This window comes from Scophthalmus maximus, chromosome 20 (genome assembly GCF_022379125.1).
Source record: "Scophthalmus maximus strain ysfricsl-2021 chromosome 20, ASM2237912v1, whole genome shotgun sequence".
NCBI lineage: Eukaryota > Metazoa > Chordata > Actinopteri > Pleuronectiformes > Scophthalmidae > Scophthalmus > Scophthalmus maximus.
In genome coordinates, this window is record NC_061534.1 from 9,497,038 (window position 1) to 9,517,500 (window position 20,463).

At 42.1% G+C, this 20,463-nt stretch overlaps 1 protein-coding gene across 1 annotated transcript in view; it reads right to left on the reverse strand.

The window, feature by feature from the left end:
- Window positions 1–1,177: 1,177 nt before the first annotated feature.
- tbx5a (T-box transcription factor 5a) overlaps window positions 1,178–20,463 on the reverse strand; it is a 19,775-nt gene continuing 489 nt past the window's right edge. The window contains exons 2-9 of the mRNA XM_035609263.2: window positions 19,598–19,770; window positions 18,860–18,954; window positions 17,437–17,556; window positions 16,250–16,397; window positions 9,681–9,833; window positions 6,346–6,437; window positions 4,763–4,995; window positions 1,178–4,259 (exon numbers count right to left, since the gene is read on the reverse strand). Of these exons, the coding sequence (XP_035465156.2) occupies window positions 3,667–4,259; window positions 4,763–4,995; window positions 6,346–6,437; window positions 9,681–9,833; window positions 16,250–16,397; window positions 17,437–17,556; window positions 18,860–18,954; window positions 19,598–19,741 (1,578 nt within the window). The 5' untranslated portion in view covers window positions 19,742–19,770 and the 3' untranslated portion in view covers window positions 1,178–3,666. The remainder of the gene's footprint in view (window positions 4,260–4,762; window positions 4,996–6,345; window positions 6,438–9,680; window positions 9,834–16,249; window positions 16,398–17,436; window positions 17,557–18,859; window positions 18,955–19,597; window positions 19,771–20,463) is intronic.

Consider the following 20,463-nt stretch of genomic DNA (forward strand, 5'->3'; position numbering starts at 1 on the left):
CGCCTGTATTCTGTGGAATCACCAGTAGGGGGCGACTCCCTGGTTTCTGTAGAAGTTACGGGAAAATTAACCTTCGTCTCACTTGATATAACATAAGAAAATATTTTCCTGAGGAGTTTATGCCCTCAATCGCTAGTTTCAAGTCTTGTTCAATACAGCATGATGTTCATTTTGTAAACCGTGGTCTTATTTAGTAGTAGAATAGACGAGTTTTCAAACTAAGCATTGTACCCTGGAGTAGTTTGGATGGCAGGTGTGAACGTAGCAGCAGTGATAGCCTTAGAGCACTGACGTTAGCTCAGTCATGATACACAAGTACATCACCTCCTCGTTCATGACGGACACAATCATGTTTTACATAATAGCTGTCGCAGATAATCAGTAGCTGACATTTTAAAATTGGTCTAAGTTTAGTACTGAAGCAAAAGTGTGAGTGAGTGTGAGTCCGTCTCAATCAGCAAAGAATGTTGTGGTGGCATAAGAACAGTAACCATTAGTTTACTGATATAAATACTGAGGGTTCGAACAACGATTTGATTGTTTTGCTGAAAGTGAATGGCTGACGCCATCAGAGATAAAATGAAGTGAACCAAACAACTCGAATGAACATTTGTAAATGTGATTTGTAATTCCTACCTCTGGTGGTCACACCTCAGTCAGTGACGTCACAGCATGTGTTTTCCATCAGATAGTATCACTAATTATTTTTAGAACAGAAATACAACAGGATTCAACTTACTCACACATGCAATGGTACATGGTGTTTCTCTTACTCAATTATCTGTGGGGTAAAGGACTGCCAAAGTGTCACAACTTGCTGCCAAGGACTGAGTTGAACTGATGTTAATTTGCATGTGATATGTACAAACAATGTTTGGTTTACAAACTGCACAGTTTAAAGGCCCCGCTGTTACAGACTGAAGGTGGGTGGATGTCACCACACTACATGTACAGTATTAATAAGAATGATAAAGATATCCTTTAACTCGTCCAGACGGGTGCAGCAATGCTAACAGGAGAGTCAGTGAAGCTGTGTGGACTTGCCAACATAGGAGAGGTGTGGTCCAAGTCTGCCAAAAATAATTAAAAACACTTCCCGACAGCAGAAATGCATTTTTTCCTGAAAAAAAGAGACAAAAGAACAATATGTTCATGTTTTTAGATTTATTGCAGGTATTCTGTATATGTACATGTTTATTTACAACATTATTCATGTGTTTCAATCTTATTCTGATACTTTTTCGACAGCCGTCTAGCAATCTTCTGTTTTCTACATAAGTGTGATTAGAAAATCCTATAAACAATAATAAAAAAAACAGGCTATAAAAAAAAGACATTGGACATTCTATCTTTGATACATGCAGAAGCAGGCAGATTTACATAGTTGAAAAATAAATACTATTGACAAATAACATTCTATCGACTACAAGCCTTTAAAAATTAATCTTTGTCCACATGTAAAACGTGCTGTACCTCTAACACACACTAATTTGAGCGTGAGACCGACCTTTGCCTTTGTGTATAGAGTAGATTATTTAGTTTGTCCAACTGCTTTCCACGTTGATTTAGTTTGATTGTCAGAGAAGTGCCATCTTGAGGATTAATACTCTACATGTGAGAGCGCACACACATTGGGTACAACATTCACTGGGTACAACATGAGACTGCATGAAACACACAATCAGAGCTTACACACACACACACACACACAAACAAAATGACCTTCAGAAATTGCAGGGCTGTTATATCAGAAATAGGACATTTATGTTGTTTTAGATGGGAAGATCGTTGTCAAATGATCTGAAATTGCAATGCTGTAGCTTATCTCTCCATATCAAAGGATGACCAACATCTCTGTATACGTATGGTAACTGTCAAGTATGTGAAGTGTTTCAAAGGCTACAATCTAAATTGAAAAATATGCAGTTTCTTTGTCCTAAATTCTACATTTATACTTAAAACCATGGTTTCCTTTTGCTTGCGACATAACAATGTGTCAAAACTTATGACACGTTTTGTTTTTTGAGCCAACTGAAATATTTCCAAAATCTTTTCTTTCTCTTCGTTTCCCAACGTATGTTTAGTTTCGTTCAGTTAAGCTTTTTTGCTGATTAGAAAACTGGAACAAGGGCAAATATGAAATCTCAGATTTCAAGTTTTTTTTTGCATGCTATGTTTATTGATGGCAGGCAGTCATCAATACAGTTTACCAAAAAGCAGATCCTATCCTTATTCATCCCATTCAAATTAGAATTTCACCGCTGTATCATGCAGGAGCACTGTTCCAGTTTAAAAGGTAAAGTTAGCAATCTGTAATGATTGGTACCGTGAATGATAATGTGTTTGAGACACCAACACCTGAATTTGAAGTACTATGCAGGTAAGTACATAGTGCATAGTGTACGATGTAAAAAGTATCCGAAATGAAACAAAGCAGAGCTTCAAAGTATTGTATTTGTACTTGTTGGAAAGTCCAACAATTATCTGTTTCCCTAATCAACTGGAACGAAACAGCAGCAATTTCATCACATTTATAATAAGGTTTTATTATATTAAGCGTTAATATACCTAAAAAAATAAGGGGAGTTGCATGTTGGTAAAATGACAGTTTGCTTCCAAATATCACAGCTTGACTGGACAACACTGGACGTCTGTACACCCTGCAAATGGAGTGGTATGTTAGTTAATTACTGTAAATCTTGGATCACGATGACATTACATGGGGAAAATAAGGTCAACATTTAAAGTTTTACTGTACTCTTTAATGGCATGTTAATTACATTGTCTACATTGTTGCACTTCATTATCTTTTATGCTCTGTTGTAGCACTGACGCCAGTTTGCATGTTGAAGAACGGGCGTCTGCCAGAAGTTGAATTGAAGTGTGACTTCTGCTGGTGTGTGTCTTTTTTTTTAAATTTTTGACCTGCCTGTAAATGTATCCTGCAGCAGAAGGCCCAAATAACCCTTCTTACATATTTAAGAGCACGCAAATTCACCAAACAGCCACAACAAAAGCTCCCATTTGCCTATTCAAATTCAACTAATACTCCATTCATTTCATAGCATTTTTACTACAAAGTAAGTTGTAAACTACAAAAAAAACTTTTAAAAGAATTTGAGGACTCAAGCTAACGTGACAGAAGACGTCCTTTTTCTTTTTACATGAACTCGGGACATGGGAACAAAAGAAGAGTTTTGTACAAAAAAATGGTGAAAACATATTCCCTTGTCTCTGAAACATCCCACCCCCCCCAAAACCCCAACACTGCACAAAGACACAATCAACCAGGGAACTGGAAGCAAAGCATCTGAAGCATTTTCTTCTTCTGATCAGAGTCTTGCATTTCCCCTGTGTTCTCTTTGTCTGCACTTGAGAAGTCTTTGTGTCAGTACTGGTCCATCTCCCCTTTGTTCATGCTCATGTCGTTTTCTTAAGTGCCGACGCTATCACAACAATTTAAGTCAAGATGTCGAGATGCCTGCCCTCCTAGTAAACACCAGCTCGCAAATATCCACTGCTGTAAGTGAACGAACACTGATCTGATCAAGATGAACAGCATCTCTACAAATATAAATATAAAATCATCTAAACCCTGTCTTATTTTGGTCCTTTTTTGTTTTTTTTCCTTTCATCTGTCGGGGGCGTGGGGTTGAAAAAGCTCTTTTAGCTGTTTTCGTTCCACTCTGGCATGATGCTGACACTATGAACAGTGTGGTACTGGTGTGGCGATAATGTACGTGGGATGCCGTGTGTATAGAGGTACTCGTTTCCCTGCAGGCCCGATGTCGATGACTGGATCCCGGCGCCGGGACTGCACTGGCGGCCCAGAGTCTGGTGGGCCATGGAGCTCTGGTACATGGCTGCGTGGTGGCCGTCGCCCAGTTGCGGTGAGGCGTGGCCCCCAACCCCGCCGAGTCTGGACACCAGAGATCCTGAGGTGAAGTGAGCGGAGAAGTGCTGGTAGGGCAGCCTCTCCATTGGCTGCATGGTGGTGACAGAGCAGCTCCCGTAGGGCGAGACGCTGGCCCAGGTGTTGCAGCTGATATCCTCCAAACTGGGCACAGGCTCGGCTCCCTGCGATGCGCTGGCATACATACAGGCCTGCCGCTGGCTGGACTCACTGCGGTAGGGCCCACCGGCCAGGCCGAGGCTCTGGGCGTAGCCGACGGGACGGTAGTAATGGTCCTCCTCGCTGGACGAGCTCTCCAGGTAGGCTTTCTTATAGCTGTGCTCACCGGAGTGACAGTCATCCTCCACTGTGGATAGAGTGACAGAGTTAAAGAACGGTGTTACTCAATTGTTCTCTTTCAGTTATGATATGGAGAAGTCAGACAAGGTCACCAGTTTTGACAAACCTTTTTTGGAATAATGCATTATTATCTTTTCATTTCGTTCATCAACACAAATTTACCCCCACAACTCTACAAATAATTTAATGACTTTGATAAAGACAAATGTATGTACATTTGTATATAAACACCATTTTTGTTGAGTATGTTTTGCGTGCATGATTATTGTCCCTTTTATGCCCAGCATATGTTATATACTTTGTGTCTGCTAGTTTATTGACATATCTGTTTCATAAACATACATAGAAATAAAAAGAATCATATGTTTTTGGTCGTATACAAAAAACTATCAAACAAGAGATCACATATTTGTCATTAGGGCAAACTCAGGCATATTTACGGTTTATCATATTTGATCTACGTGTGATGTTCCCCCATCAACTTCAATCTTTTGCCGTAGAGTCTCCTACCTTTCCTCTTGATGCAGTGGTACTCCTGGCCGTGCTCGTGTGGCAGGGGGTAGGACCCCGACGGGGGCAACAGGTCCTGTGAGGTGCTCGTGACGCCGTTCTCACACTGCGAGAACTGGGAGCTCAGGGTGCTCGGGGTGCCCATGCCCTGGACCTCCCCGCTGAACGGGCTCTGGCTGGAGCCCACCCTCTGTCGCACTGTGCTGCGAGGCACCACTGGATACTCCTTGGTACTATGTACAGACAGACGGTGACAGGTTTCTATTAAATAACAACAAAATTAGGAGTAAGTAGTTTTAAACCTGTACATTTCCTTGTTCACCAAGAGTGAATCACGCAGGCTCAGGACACACAGAGAGAGACACTCCTCTGGGGAAAACCCTTTCCAGTGAAAATGCCTGCGTGTATTTCACTCCTATTAATCCACGGGATCCATCAATAGATCATTTTTGCTACTTTTAAGTCTTTGATTTCAGGGATCGTTTAAGTTGAAACGGCGACCTGGTTTTCGCAATAAGCTCTCCCTTCAAAACTGTAACCAAGAGCAGACGCGGATAGCTTACTGTACTTGGCAGGATCGGACAATGGCAAGTAAGAAGACTGATATTGTGGTTTTGGACTCCCGCCAACCTCTATATATTTGCAAGCTTTGAAAGGTGAAATTCATTTCATTTAAAATGTCGTATTATCTCGTGGCACGCACCTACTTAAAGTAACTTAACGTGTGTCCGATACAATCAAGTGTACCACTGTCCAAGGGGGTTTCTCTGCCGCATAAATCACGACACTAATCTGAAGTGCTTAATTACTTTACTCTGTGGCTCAGAGAGTGAAGGTTCTGGGAAAGAAGCAGAACTTTAGCACCTCGTGGAAAACGGCAAGCTGCTCTTCCAGTGTATAGGACTGTACGATATGGGATTTGTACATTTGAATACACAGAGCGTCTGTACTGGCTGCCCAAAGGGGAGGAGGATGGTGGCGGGGGCTGTGAGTTTAGAAACCAGATTTTGTCCTTTGAAAAAGTGTTTCCCGTGCAGTATGGACTCCATCCCTCATCTGGACTGAATAACAGAGAGAAAGAGCAATGTGGTCGTGTACTGCCTTGGCTGCTGGACCAAACGATACCACCAGTTCAGCACGCACACGCACGCACACGCACACACACACACACACACGCACACACGCACACGCACACACACACACACGCGCAGTTAGAACATCCTGGTAGTAATAGTGCGGAAAGGAGATGTTGCAGTTGTGCTTCAGAGGTTCTTCCAGATCAGCCATAAAAGTCTTTGGCACGAAAACTGGCCGAAGGTCAAGAAATACACTTACATCACTGAATATAACACTCACAACTGGCTGACACTGGGGCGACTGAAGGATCAAAGTGGGGCCCGTTAAGTGACAGTGTGTGACCGTGGATGTCAGTGATGCCTGCCTAGTCGCGGCGACATGCATCTACTCGTTTGACACCATCGAGCTCGCGTCAACACTTCCATGTATCCGAGGCCAGGATCAACTAAAGAAATACTTTACTAATACACTGTTGAAGTAAATCTGTAAACATTTTCCACAGCTACCTTTGCATCCTGGACATCCTGTGCAGCTCCATGTCATCGCTTCCACGAAAACCTTTGGCGAAGGGGTTGTTCTCAATCTTCAGCTGGGTTATCTGCAAACAAAGAACACACTTAACATTAGTGACATTTACTCTGCAGTGAAAACCATTCGTGGCGTTATACCTCATCACGAGAGCTTAAGTGTTTCTAAAAGGTTGTGTGGCACCACTGAAAATTAGCAAACAACAATTGTCCCCAAAAGTGTTTGCAGTGATTTGAAGGCAACATTTCCGTTAGACTCACAACAGAGTCTCCTCCGCTCGAGATTTATGCGATGGCAGTATCTCAGGAGCTTTGTTCTGAAGTTTCTTTGGATGCAACTAACTCCTTACAAGTCATTGGAGAGAGAGTGGAATAATAGATCACATTCCCAGTAACCTAAGATGCTTTTAGGGATCCTAAGCTAAACACTTCAATAAAAGCACGTCTCAATAATACATATTTTCTTTCCGTAATTTATAACGTTACATTTGACGGCCTTTGGCTCGGCGGGGTCGTTTTGCAGATGACTGACAGATGCAAATAATGTGATCTAATATATGACTTTATGTTTTTCAGTATCAAAAAAAAAAACAACAACCCCAAAAGAGCAGGGATTTATTTTGTGAGCCAACCGCAGTGCAATCCAGGGATATCCCTCTCACGAGAGGTGGCTTTCTGGCAGGTAATTAGTTGGCAGCTCTCGTGTGCTTCCAGCTTTCTGACAAGACCGGAGGTTTGTCTGCACGCTGGCTGACACTTTCACCAAACCTTGTAGAAATCTCTCGTGTGACACTTTCTGCAAACACACGCAGCCTGGCAGAGCACTTACACATTGTTTTGTCTTTTTCTTTTCTTTTCTTTTTTAAAGTTTGGAATAAAAAAAGGTCTTGTTGCACTCTCTTTTATCCTCTGCAAGTGATCCAAGAAGAAATGCATCTCTACAAATAATCACCCATTCCAAAGTGATAGCCTGAGGTCAGTTTGCAGATGAAATATATATATATATATATTGCAAAACACATGTGTTATCTCCCGCTGACTGGGGCTCAGAGAATGGAAATAATCTGGAGTGCAGAATATGAAAACTGTTAATTTGGGAGTAGACTCAAGAAAATCAGGGGAAATGCATTCACAACTTCAAAGACTATAGAGACTGTGTCCAAACTATGCTCATTAAAAATAACGGAGGCCTGTATGAAACATAATTCCAGATGCTCGCTGCTATTTCAGCTTCGAGCAGCGAAGAACTCGATGTATGATTCATTAAATATAATTTGCAAAGAGATTTGATGTTTTTCAGTTCAACAAAATTCTGGAGAAATTCATTTCAGAAAACACTGCTTGGGAAAAAAATGAAATGTTTAAATTAGGAAAGACTGATGAAAGCAGAGACGCTGACCGTTTTCATGAGCTGTGAGTCAAACAGGTGAATTGGACACATGCCTGCCTGCAGCTCGTATCGTTCCAGCAGATGTCAGACCGTTTGATTAGACAGTCGTGGCACCTCGTCTGGAAATCAGAAATGCTTGTTTTTCTGCAGTTCTGGAAAGCCCCAATAATTAGCCCCGGGGTTACGATCTCAGCCCCCAACAACATGTTCGAAAAATAATGAATGGTTTCTTCAGAATGTCGGTCATTTTGCGCTTCCTGTGCCCAGAGGCGCGGAGGCCTCCGATTGGCCGCGGGGACATTATGAGCTTTTCGCCCCTTTCTGCCATATGCCCCCCCCCCTCCCAAACTAAAAACACGGAGACCAACATTGGTTAAATGATGTTAAACAGACGCTGATAACTGTTTTCCCGGGATGTTTTTTTTCCTTCCCCAGAAATTTGGACACAGAGTAAACACAAGAGTTTTATTTCTGCTTCTTGCCTCAAGTCTTAAAAACGCAAGTCCAACTTTAACTGGGAGGCTGCACGGCCTCGAGGAAACACGAGTAGGTTTTGAACGTTAAACTTTAATTTCGTGTTATTATAGACTAAACCCTTTTTCTTCCAGGAGTTCAACTCTCTCTCTCTCTCTCTCACACACACACACACACACACACACACACGTGGATGGTAACAGCGTGACAACTTTTATATTCATTAACTTTATAGTGTAAGGGAAATATTATTATTGTTATCATATGAATTGCATCATATGCTTTAATTTATGATTTATATAGACAGACAGACAGATACCATTACAAATGAAACGACATGTCCTGTTTTTATCTTTTTAACCAGAGCAGCAGAACCGGCAGTAACCTGCAGTTTTGTGTTGCGCATCCACCAATAACACGCAAAGGACCATTCAGAAAAAAATTAATACGATAAATAATACACCATATATGATCTAGTAATGTGGCAATCAGGTTAATACAAAATACACCTTTTTTGTCCTGCCATTATGCAAACAAGACTCACCAAGAAACCGAAACAAGAATATTTCAAATAGTAGAGTTGCATAATGAACCAGGCTGCACAACGACCCGTTTATTTTAGATCTTTTATAACAACCTTGACGTATTATTATTATCTTTTTGTTCGTGTTGATATTATGGTATTACTATTTTAATTAAAATAATAAATACAAATATTTGGAAATGGGTTATTATTCTTATATTCTTGGTTTAGTCGTTTTTGTAAAAGTATTCATGCCGTGTTTTATCATTATTAGTTGTACTATATTGGTATCATTATTATAACTACTATTAGTATAGTGGTTGTAGTTTTAAAAGGTAGACGTGCTAGTGTTATTATTATTATATATTATGTTATTATTATTAGCAGCAGTACCACTATCATCATTATTATCAGAAGTATTTGTAGATGGAGGCTACGAGTTCATCGAGCAGAGTTGTTTCAGTATCATCTTTGCGCTGTAATTCCACATGTAACTTTGGACTTTAAAAGAAAGAAAGTCTCTTGAGGTCGGACGTCGTCTGGCCGAGTATCTGCAGCTTCCCCCTCGTCTGTCAGTGACTCCGTGTGATATCAGACGGTTCCAGCTGATAGCGACATGCTTCACTTTGACCTCGCAGACGATGCGGTCTGCTGTCAGGAGAAATTGCCATAACTCAAACGAGGGCCTTTATGAGTGGCGTTATTAATTATACCAATTAAAGGCGGTGTTTTCTAAAAAGTATTATTTGAAAGATAAATTGAAGAACTTTTTTACAGTCCCGTTTTAAAATGTGCATCATGTTCCGGTTTGTTTCTGCGTTTTTATCTTTGCCTGTTAAAATGCGCCTTGTAATTTGAGCCGCGTCCGTCTGCCGGCGGTAGAAACCCACTCACAACATCACCCCCGAGGGTGCGTGGAGACTTTACCTTATGGTTCTGGTAGGACGTGACCGCGATGAACGCGGTCTCGGGGAACACGTGGGTGCAGAAGGCCGTGTTTTTGGAGCCAAAGCCGTTGTTCTCATCCGCCTTCACGATGTGGATCCTCGGCTGATACTTGTGCATTGAATTTAAGATGATCTACGATCAAGAAAGACGTGGAGATTAGTCACAGAGTTGGTTTAAAAAAAAAAAAATGTAATCAATTAATGCAATTCAAATAAACTTTCTAAAAATAAAAACTTGCTGCGGTGACAGAATGAGCAACATACACCGTCGTTGTCTTCGGGCCCGTTCAATGTATATTTATATATATTTCGCCCTCAAATGCTTGTTTTGGCAACATGCATGATAACTCTTTTGATAGTTTGGAGGTTATTGATGTTTATGTTGCCCTTTTCACGTTTGCATTTGAGATCTGTACACGCTGGAGCAGAGTCTGTGGGCTAAAATGCGCATTGCAGAACATGTCAGTGCTCAGTTCAATAACAACCAAATTTAAATGCAAACGTATACAAGACATGAATGAGCACAATGATAAAATGCTTCACCAAGATCAAATGATGTCAGTCACTCTTTTACAGAAAAGTTCATGAACTCAGGCAAAAGAGGCCCAAACAACAACAATAACAAGAACAAAAATGAGAAAAAAGATGAGGAAATATAATCCATCAATCACACAGAGCCTCAATAAGTCAATGATGATGAACTTTCTCAGTCAAAAACAGCATAAGTATACTTAAAAATAAATAAATACATGTTTTACTAAAGGTAAAACTTTTATTGCACCCCAAAAGGTAATGACATTTTTACTGTTTCATAAAAAAATTAAATAATGTGGTGTTTCCTTTCTTTTTTTGAGATGTATTTCTGCAGAAGGCCCACTCCTCATAAAGGTCTGACTTTCAGCCTGAAAAGTGCATTAAAAGCCATTCACCATACACCACATGTCAAGCAGAGTCACAGACGCACGTGAGCGTGTAACCCAGTCCACGCTAAGTGACGACTGCGACCAGTGGCGACACAGAGACGCGGTCCGCACAGCTGAACTTGAGCCTTGAACTTCTCTTTTGAGGCCCTCTCATCCGTGGGTCTTAAGTCTAATTGTTTTGACGGAACAGGGGGTCACGGTCGTCAGCCCTGTGGAAATCTAATGGTTTTTATTTTCACTAGATCCACTCACATTCATAGATTTAAAAAAATAGGGTTTTTTTCTTCCCTTCCTCTCAACTCCCCCTCCCTTTTTCACCCCCCCCCCCCCCCCCCCCCCCCCCCCCCCGCACACACACACACACACACACACACACTTCTCTGTCCCAGAGGCATTCCTCTTATCTGTTATCTCAAAAGGTTGTTTTTGTACCTGCCTTTCACTGCCAGCCTGAGAAAGAGACAAGGGATCGCCCTGACCCCCAGTACCTGTGGGGGCATCCCCACATCATTACACAGTCATAACCCCGTGGTCCTTTCTTGCAGCCAATTGAACCATAGAGGCCTACACAGATGATACAATAGTCGTCCGTTATTCATTTCCAGTCAAACTTGATCCAATTTCATGGTGCAGTAGGTTATTGTGATGGGTAGAAAATGTGTGTCGTCTGCCTGCCGAGCACCACGTGGACGCAAGATGATTGAATGGATATGACTGACCCTGTGCAGAAAAATATCAGTCAGGGTTTGCTGAGCGTATCTCTTGAGATATGCAGGCTGTTGAGGAGTGGCCGACTTGCATATGGAAAATTGTCTATTGCAAAATATTACAAATCTACAATAACAGGTTGAGCTGAGAATATAATTCCTAGACTGAAAAATTTGAATCTCTGCTGTATTCCTGGTAAATTTGTCTCGATTTTCAAATTTAAGTCTGGGATTATCTTAGATCCTGTGGTGTAAAAGTTATGCCAGTGCATGTGCAGCTGTCGAGCGGCACTTCCATTCTGTTTGGATTTCCATAAGAGGCTTTATCTTTCTACAAAAGCACTTCTCCAAACTATCTGAAACACAGTGCAGGGGATAAAAGTATTTTTGTCAATTCACTGCTGGCTTATTTGAGGTCTGCAGACGGACGTCCGAGAGCCGGACAGACCACAACAACAGGCCCCATCAGTGCAAACCCATCACTCGCCACATTACACGATTTTAGAAGCTAAAAATGTCCGCCACTGAGACACATTAGGGGTTGCATGGAAAGTTTCTAAGTGAACATTTCACCCTGGAGAACGGCATGGTCCACTGACTGCGGGTTCCCAAAGTCCAGTATATGTGTGTTAGTAGAGGGGTTGTGGGGGGTAGTGGCGGAGCTGTGGACCACCCACCGGGGGCCCAGCACACGCCTCGTCTCCCTGGCCCAGCCGCTGCCCTGCCTGGGTCTCAGTATCTCTGCCCCCCCTCCCCCCCAACCCCCCCTCGCTCCCAGCCTCTGGATGATAGCATTTAATGATAGTGAGGGATCACTTTGGGTCTCGTGCCGCTGCCCTTTGCTTTCAAGTCCCACCACATCAGAGAGTTTCCCCGAGCCTCGGGATTAGCGGGCTTTGTACACCATCATCTATTGCTCATCGCACACTGCCATTCGAATATAAACAGTGCGATCCTCACACTCCGCCCTCCTGGCCCAAACATGTGTGGGAAGACAGGGAGACGAGTGCAGGAGCAAAGTGAGGGGGGCTGGATGAATAACACTGAGAAATATTCTTGGAGTTGAGGGGGAGATCAAAGCAGAAACTGCAGCTTTGGTATGAAACCTGAGACAAAAACAAATGATTTTTTTGGGGGGGTGGGAATTCAAGAAAACAAACAGCGATTTGCTTACTTAAATCCATAACAAGGGAGACTACGTGTTAGGAAGTATTGTGAGAAATACTTAATTTAGCAGCAAAATGTAGTAAAGTATAATAGGAGTACTCATTATGTTCCCCATCCAGAGTGTATATATTATACTATTGGATTGTTTGTTAGCATTGCACTGAGCAGTCAGCAACACTTTCACATGAAGCTCATTCAAACCAGGTCATCATTGTGAATGAGAAGCTGTTCTCAATTGATCTTACCTGGTAAAATAAAGGTAAAATTTAAAAAAATTTAAAAAACCCCAATGCTTTTGGACAGTTTGACTGAAAGTAACAGGTTATCATTTATAATATGATCACCAGTCACAACAGATACAAAAGTATAATATTTCCATATATAATGCAATGGAAGCATAAAGTTGAAAAATACTCCAGAACAAATAGCTCAGTGGTTGACTAAAATGTCCTTCCCACAACTGCTGTGGTGTTTAATTAAGATGCATGTTTACGACGGCAAATGAAAGTACTTTTCACTATAAAACCAAAAACAAACTGTCCTCAACTAATTTGTCAGTGAAATGAACTATATGGAGAAACTAACCTTTGATCAATACATAAAAAATATCGGCAAAAACTAACTTCAAATGAGTGAACATGTAGCACATTGCAAACAATACGTCAGGGAAATGTGTTGGGTTGTGCAGAAATATGCATCCAAGGGATACAACTCTTTCTGCCTGAAAATATCAATGATTAAAAAGAAGTTAGAAAAAGCAAACAAACACATCTTTCAAAACTATCGATACGATACTTACTAAAAGAAGATATAACCTGCAGCATTTCTTCTTATATACAAGTTGTCACGTGAGAGTCATTTTTTTAAGAATACCGTCTTGTACTCAAACCCTTTGAATTTGAATCTGTAAAAGTTTGCACACTCAGCCCTGCACGTACACAAACACGCCGGGCCCCCGTGGGGCTCAGCTCTCCTGGTGTCCCATTAGGCCCATCAGTGCTGAGCTGCGAGCTCGGCCCGGCTCAGTCCACTGACATGTGTCTAATTACCAGACGTTTTTTCCCGCAGAACGGCGTCTGCTCCGGGGGCCCGTCCCGCACGATTCCAATCTACATCGGCGCTATGTTTCGCTCTCGTGTCTCATTCTCGGTAATTATAAATCATCTTTCGGGTTATTTCAACCAGCTGGACCAACAAGGTGATGGAGTGGATTTCTGGCCGGCCACCAGCATTTCATTTATGAATCCCCTGGTGCCGTCGTCTCCCAGCACAAAAGGGGGGCGAGGGGGCCGGGAACCACTGCAACCGATCAAAAATGCACCAGCATGTTACAATAGTGCTCACATTCCGACTGAGCGCCACTTTTATTTCACCAGCTGGGCTCTGGCAGGGCAACAAGCACTGTAGGTGACATGTGGGTTTAGTGGCTTTGGTTGCGTGCGTGTGTCAAACAATACACACTCTTTTCTTTTACTTTGGTAACGGAATAATTGGTAGCAGTCGCATTTTAAATCCAGTGTCAAACTGCAGCCAATGTTACAAAGGGGGGGGGGGGGGGGGGGGGGGGGGGGGGGGGGGGGGGGGGGGGGGGGGGGGGGGGGGGGGGGGGGGGGGGGGGGGGGGGGGGGGGGGGGGGTTGACACCAGTGAGAGAACCATGTCGCTGTGTAAATAATTGATCATCTGTGTTCAAGTGACTGGAATACACTCATCATTCAACTTTCACATTGAAGTGGGACTAGATTTTTCATTTAAAGAGTCAGTGCCGCCTCTTAAACACACACATTCACAGAAAACAACCTAAGTAATCAACCTTTTTCTGAACCCTGTTGACCCTTATTTACTTTAACACGTCTAATCATCATTAGCTGAACACTCTTAATAACTTTGACTTCATTCAATTCCTCGACTTTTCCAGACATCTGCCCATTAAAACAGGGCTGCCGCTGATGTGCCTTTACCTCATAATTGTTTCCTTTAACGACAGGGCCCATCGGTAGAGAGCTAATTGTCTGACTATTCCGTTTCTACAAGAATAATAGATCTAATTAGGCCTCGGCGTGCCCATCGACTCCAAATTTGTTATGAAAACCTGCCTCCATGGTCTCATTTGTAGCCTGAAAACATGGCGATGAAGTAAGTGACGCTCGTGTTTTTCTGTTTTGGGTAAGACAGTAATAACAATAAGCCTGAGGCCAGATATCGAAGCTCAGAATAATGAGGAGTTAAAGGTAGGAAAAGGGTACCATGCCGTCCCTCACTGGTAAGGGCGGCAAGGGAAGTGATGGAAGGGGTGCAACTGCCTCTTTCCTTTTTGCAAAAAGAAGAGAGAAAAGAAGTGAAAAATGAAAGCAGACTTCCAGGAGGTCAACTTTAACGCTTCTAGGGGGTGCTATAATAAACATCGGGAACAAAAAGTACCAGAGAGGTTCCAAGTTGCTGGTTCAACACAAACATGTAATTCTACTTCATCATCAATGTTGGCAAGATTAAAAAGAGGCTAAAAGCAAATCAGATTTTGTAATTTGAGCTTTTTCCATTTAAAACACAATGACTTTCACTCAGCTATTATAAAAAAATAGATTTGGGGAAAATTACCATCTATTTTCATTTGTTAGAAATCATGTTTGAGGATGGAATTATTTTAAATAATTTCAAATTGTGTGAGTTGGGTCCTGCAGTATTTTCCCATTTTCAGCTGTCTTGCATTTTATGGTCAAATAATTAAACTCATTTTAGAGAGCGTTTTTCCTTTATGAGATTTATAAAATTGTAAACTGATAGTTTTTAAGACATTTAAAACAATGACTTTTTGACAGTTTTTTTGTCTTTTTTTTACAACACCAGCAAACATAGTTTCAATGAAACTCCATAAACTGTAATTTCATAACTGCAAATTTTCTAAACCTGCACCCTCTTTCTCAAAATCAACAGAGACAAAAGAAATCTAATTTGTATCAGAAATGATGATATAAACAAGAAAAAAAGAGGAGGTTGAAAGATTAAAAATATAAAATTAAAATATATTTAAAGAAAAATGAATAAGCTTTTGTAGTTTGATTTTTGCACAAAATACAGCTTTTGTAGGATAACAACCAGCCTTAATGATGCCCAACTACGCAAAGTTAAAGTTTTTTTCTTTTTCAAAAAGAAGCAAGTATAGGGCGCAATTCCATCCATCTTTCAATGTGGATTTTAATTCTAATGTACAAGTGGTGCAAAAGCTTTTATGTGCTAAGAATCCAACACATTCGAACGTAAATGTTTAACCCTAATATGAATATAAATCAATCATTTTCTCTACACAGTGATCAATATAATAATAATAATAATAATAATAATAATAATAATAATAATAATAATAATAATAATAATAATAATAATAATAGTAATTATTCTTAAGAAGCACAGTGTCGCTAAATGTAATATTTTGTCGAATCCTTTTTTCAGATTCAGCTCTGTGAGTCTTGATCCCGCTATGTGCATTTTTTTAAGGCAAATGCATAACTATTTTGAAACTAAAAGGAGGAAGAAAAAGTATTTAGTCAATGAAAAGCTGTGGAAGGATGTAAAGGAAGTATAGAGGCCTATAGATGTGAAAAAGGAGGCCACGCTGATGAAGTGCCACTGATCAACAAACCGTGAGGGGGAAAAAAACCCAAAATCATTTCAGGACTGATCCACACACTGTCCGGTCTTCATTACACTCTCCGGGACCCTTTAGAATAGATGATATAGGCTATAGGCACCTACGTGTCCGAACGGGTCCAGGTGGTTGTTGGTCAGCTTCAGCTTCTGGAAGGAGACGAGCTGCCTCATCCAGTGCGCCCCCGTGGCCGGAGAGTCCGGGTGAACGTAGAGCCTCCCGGGCATGGCGGGCTCGGCCTTGCCGGTCACGGACCTGCGTGGAGCACAGCAGCAGTCACACTGTAACACCCCGCACTGACAGCCAACATGCCCGACACTGGGAGAGGTGGACCGTGTCCGTGGTGCGCAAAAGTTAATGAGACAACATTTTCTCGTTATTTTGCAGACTATTATACTATGTATTTATTTACTGAACTTTTACACTTTTAAACTGAGCAAACGAATTCCGGGATTGAAAGAAAAGTCCGGACACTGTTATCGACCAATCTCCGTTAATTATGCTGCACAATATGATTTACTCAATAAGGCACAATTATATTTAACTCTTGAAAAAAACAACCCTTTTGCATTGTGACTTCTAAATCAAATAGATGAAGTGATCAAATTGCCCCCGTGCATCATATATAAACCACTCTGAGAGGTTGGTTTTGGATTTGTCAGTGGTCAGATTAGAGCATGGCAGAAACACCGTTAGATCAAGAGGAGAATTAGTTCCGGGACAGGCTCCGGACAGGTCATTATCGGCAGTATTGGCACGCACTTATCCTCTCCAACGTAGCCCCCCCCCCCCCCCCCCCCCCCCCCCCCCCCCCCCCCCCCCCCCCCCCCCCCATTAAAAGGCTCTGACCCAAACGAGGCATTCGTGACTAAGGTTGGAGAGATCCACATGACACTAAATAAACATGTTGATGCTCCGCCGTGAAAGAGAAGTCTTGTTGCACTCGCCGCACACAGAACTGGTACAGTTTCAGGGAAAAGTCATCAAACATCTATTCAACACCGGGAACGTCATGCAGCTCCGGCAGAGACGTCTCTCCCCGGCGGACTACACATTTCTTGGCAACCACTGGGAAACGCACAGTTCGTAATTCTCGGGGAATGGATACGTTTCACTCCCGATTCTCGTCTATCATGGACAAACAATGCGAGATTTTCCCGTTGGGAGAAAACCCAACGTCAGAGTCGAGACCGCCCAAACAGTGGCCCCCTCCACGTTATTATTTCTAAAGGCGCTGCGCGTAAAATTAAGCAACGGTTCGTTTCTTGGAGTTGAAAAGTTATCATCTACTTACCATTTGTTGTCGGCGAATTTGTATCGATGATCGTCTGCAGGGACAACGTCCATCAGGAGAATATATTTAGTTTTGGGGTTTAGTCCCGTGACCTTCACTTTGAAGCTGGGGAACATGCGCCTGCGAAGGAAAGAAATAACGGTTTACAGCGCTGTGTGGTATTTCTGTCCCAAATCTGGAAAAAAAATAATACACAAGCAAAAACTAGACTTTGGTGCGTTTTCAAACGGGTTTCTGCTCTGTGCCAGAAATCACTGCAGACTTCACATCCGAGTTTGTCCATTTTTAAAACGTCCACATTGTGCAATCCTCTGCACAATCATGCAATTAAGCTCCGGTCATTTTTAAAGAGTCAAGTTTGCCAAATTAAATTAAACTAAAATTAAAAAAACTACGCTGTTTACAGTCAGCTGACATGAGATGGTTTAGAACTCCAGATAACTCCATGTCTGAGTGAGACCTGCGCATTATAAAAAGTTTTAACACTGTGAGCCAGATGTTTGCTGGATCCTTTTAGTGAATCATTTGTGCCATTTCGGTATAAGTCACACACGGTAGAAAGAAACCCCGCATGAGGTGAATATGGCCATGCAGTCTCCCAGGCAAGAGGGGGGTGCAGACGAGGGGCGGTTGCTGCGTTAATATCGGTTCACGCCATAACAAAAAAAACAAAAAAACGAGTGAAATGACTGACGGGAATATAATGGTGACTTTGTGCAGCTGTGAGAGAACATCAGCCCGCGTGCCAGCGGCCGGAGAGAACACATTGAGATGAAGCCGTGTTCAATTATAAACGTTGATAACACACACACACACACACACACACACACACACACACACACGCACAGTGGTGTGGTGCCATCGGCCATTTGATGGGATCAGACAACAGCGGTCATCATGGATATATGTAAGTTCACACTCGGCCGACGTGCGTTATTTTGACAGAGGAGCAATGGAGCTGACAGTGGGACACATTACAGTCCTGGCATAACATGTTGCAGGCAAAAGTGTTGCAGGAAGGAAGCGTCCACACACACACACACACACACACACACACACACACACACACATACAGGTTGCAAAACAGCAGAAAAACACGCTCTGCAAAATGTAATTTAATATTTGTGCATTTGTTCTCTGAGTTCGCTGATCGGTCGATGGTACATTGTATTTCCCAGCAGGGCCACTCAGACTCAAAACGTATACGGTTATAAGCAACTCGTGGTGTTGCAGAGCGCTCCACCAGATGCTCTGTGTTTTCTCCAAATCCCCCACACAAGAAGAAGAAAAAAAAATCCAATCGGATCTAGTCTACATTTTAACTCATAAATGGTCCAGATGAAATCCATAATGGCGCAGGGAGCCCCCGCCACCAATCAGACGCACAACAATCATAAATGATTTTTATAATTTGGCCTCTTACCTTCCGGCTTTGGTGATGATCATCTCGGTGCCCACCTCGTGGAACTTCGACCACAGTTCCCTCTCGTGCAGATATACTTTTATTCCCTCCATTCCCTTCAAAATAAAAAAAGATCTTAGTGTCCACATGGCGGTCATGTAGCTTTTGTTGTGAAGAGATCATAACACAGAGGCATCATTCTGTAAAGAGCCACATGGTTTTCAAGGCCATCGGAGTTTGGTCAAATAGAACAACTTGTCCTAGACTGCTAGAAAGGGAATTATAAGGTTTGTGTCTGACGATGGGCATATTCTACGAAGCTTATCAGAAATATAGTCCCACATAAAGACACAAAATCTTGGCTGATAATCATCGAAAATGCATCGAAACCTTTCTAATCTTTAACTTCTCGAATTATTTTTTCACTGGTCATATTCTTGGAGCCAATCAGCGACAGTCCGTTTATTAACTATTGTTAAAAAGGCAGACTAATCAAAAAAAGTGATATGCACATGTTTTCATATTTTGTACTTTAGCATAATTTGTCCATCCCTTTAGCAGACATACCATCTCTCGTTATGAGACATTTGTGGATATTTTCACGTCCGAAGCAGCAGAGTAAACGCCTGCTCAGACGAATATGTGTTTGCTGTGAACGTGTGACCCTCGGTTTGCAGCCGGAGGCAGTGAGAGTGAGGCCTGTACATACACACACACACACACACACACACACACACACACACACTGACCGGTACTGACCTGCTGGATGTAAGTTGTCTGTGAAGAAGGGGATTTGCTCGCGGTCCCGTTCTGTTTCTCTGATTTATTGTCGGTCTGCGCTTCCCTTGAATCGGAGCCACCGGGAGAGTTTTGGAGGCCAAACGTCTCCTCCTGGTCCGCCATGACGGGATCTCCGAAAACGACCGGCCCGGCTGGAAGAGCCCAAACACACATGTCAGTACGCGTGGAAGGTCGTGGTTATTATCAACATTGTTATATCGCGATTTTAATATGTTTATGCCTGTACATACACACACACACACACATACATACATGGCAACAGTAAACTTTGTTGATATGCGACCATGAAGTTTTCTCGTTTCCCTTAGTGTAGTGTGCCAAATGCATTACAGGCTAATGACACCAGCTCAGCATCAAAAATCAAAAGTGAGACATAAAAAGAAAAGCAGAGAATATCACGTGATATAAAACCGAAGGCTTTCAGAGGAACAGCATCACCATTTGAACCTATACTAAATTGGTCATATAAGCTGTAGTCTTGGCAACGTGAGTTTCTTTTCACATAAATGGTATATTATATGGTTATTTACAAAAGGTACGATCTGAGTAAATTGGATGAAATTAATTATTTTCGGGGAGAAAATATCAGCACACAGAGGCAACTTGCTTCTTTTTTTTTTCATATTCACGTCCCCAAAACAAAAGACTCGGGCTTTGTTGTCACATAGCAACATGGTGATGCCCAGAACAAAGTGAAACACACTGATGCCCCCTGAAGAACAACATCACCAAAACCCCCCCTAAAACACCACCACCACTTTTACTCTCAGACCGAGTCACTTACGCAGAGAGCTGCGCAGAGGAACTTGCCCTTACTACGACGC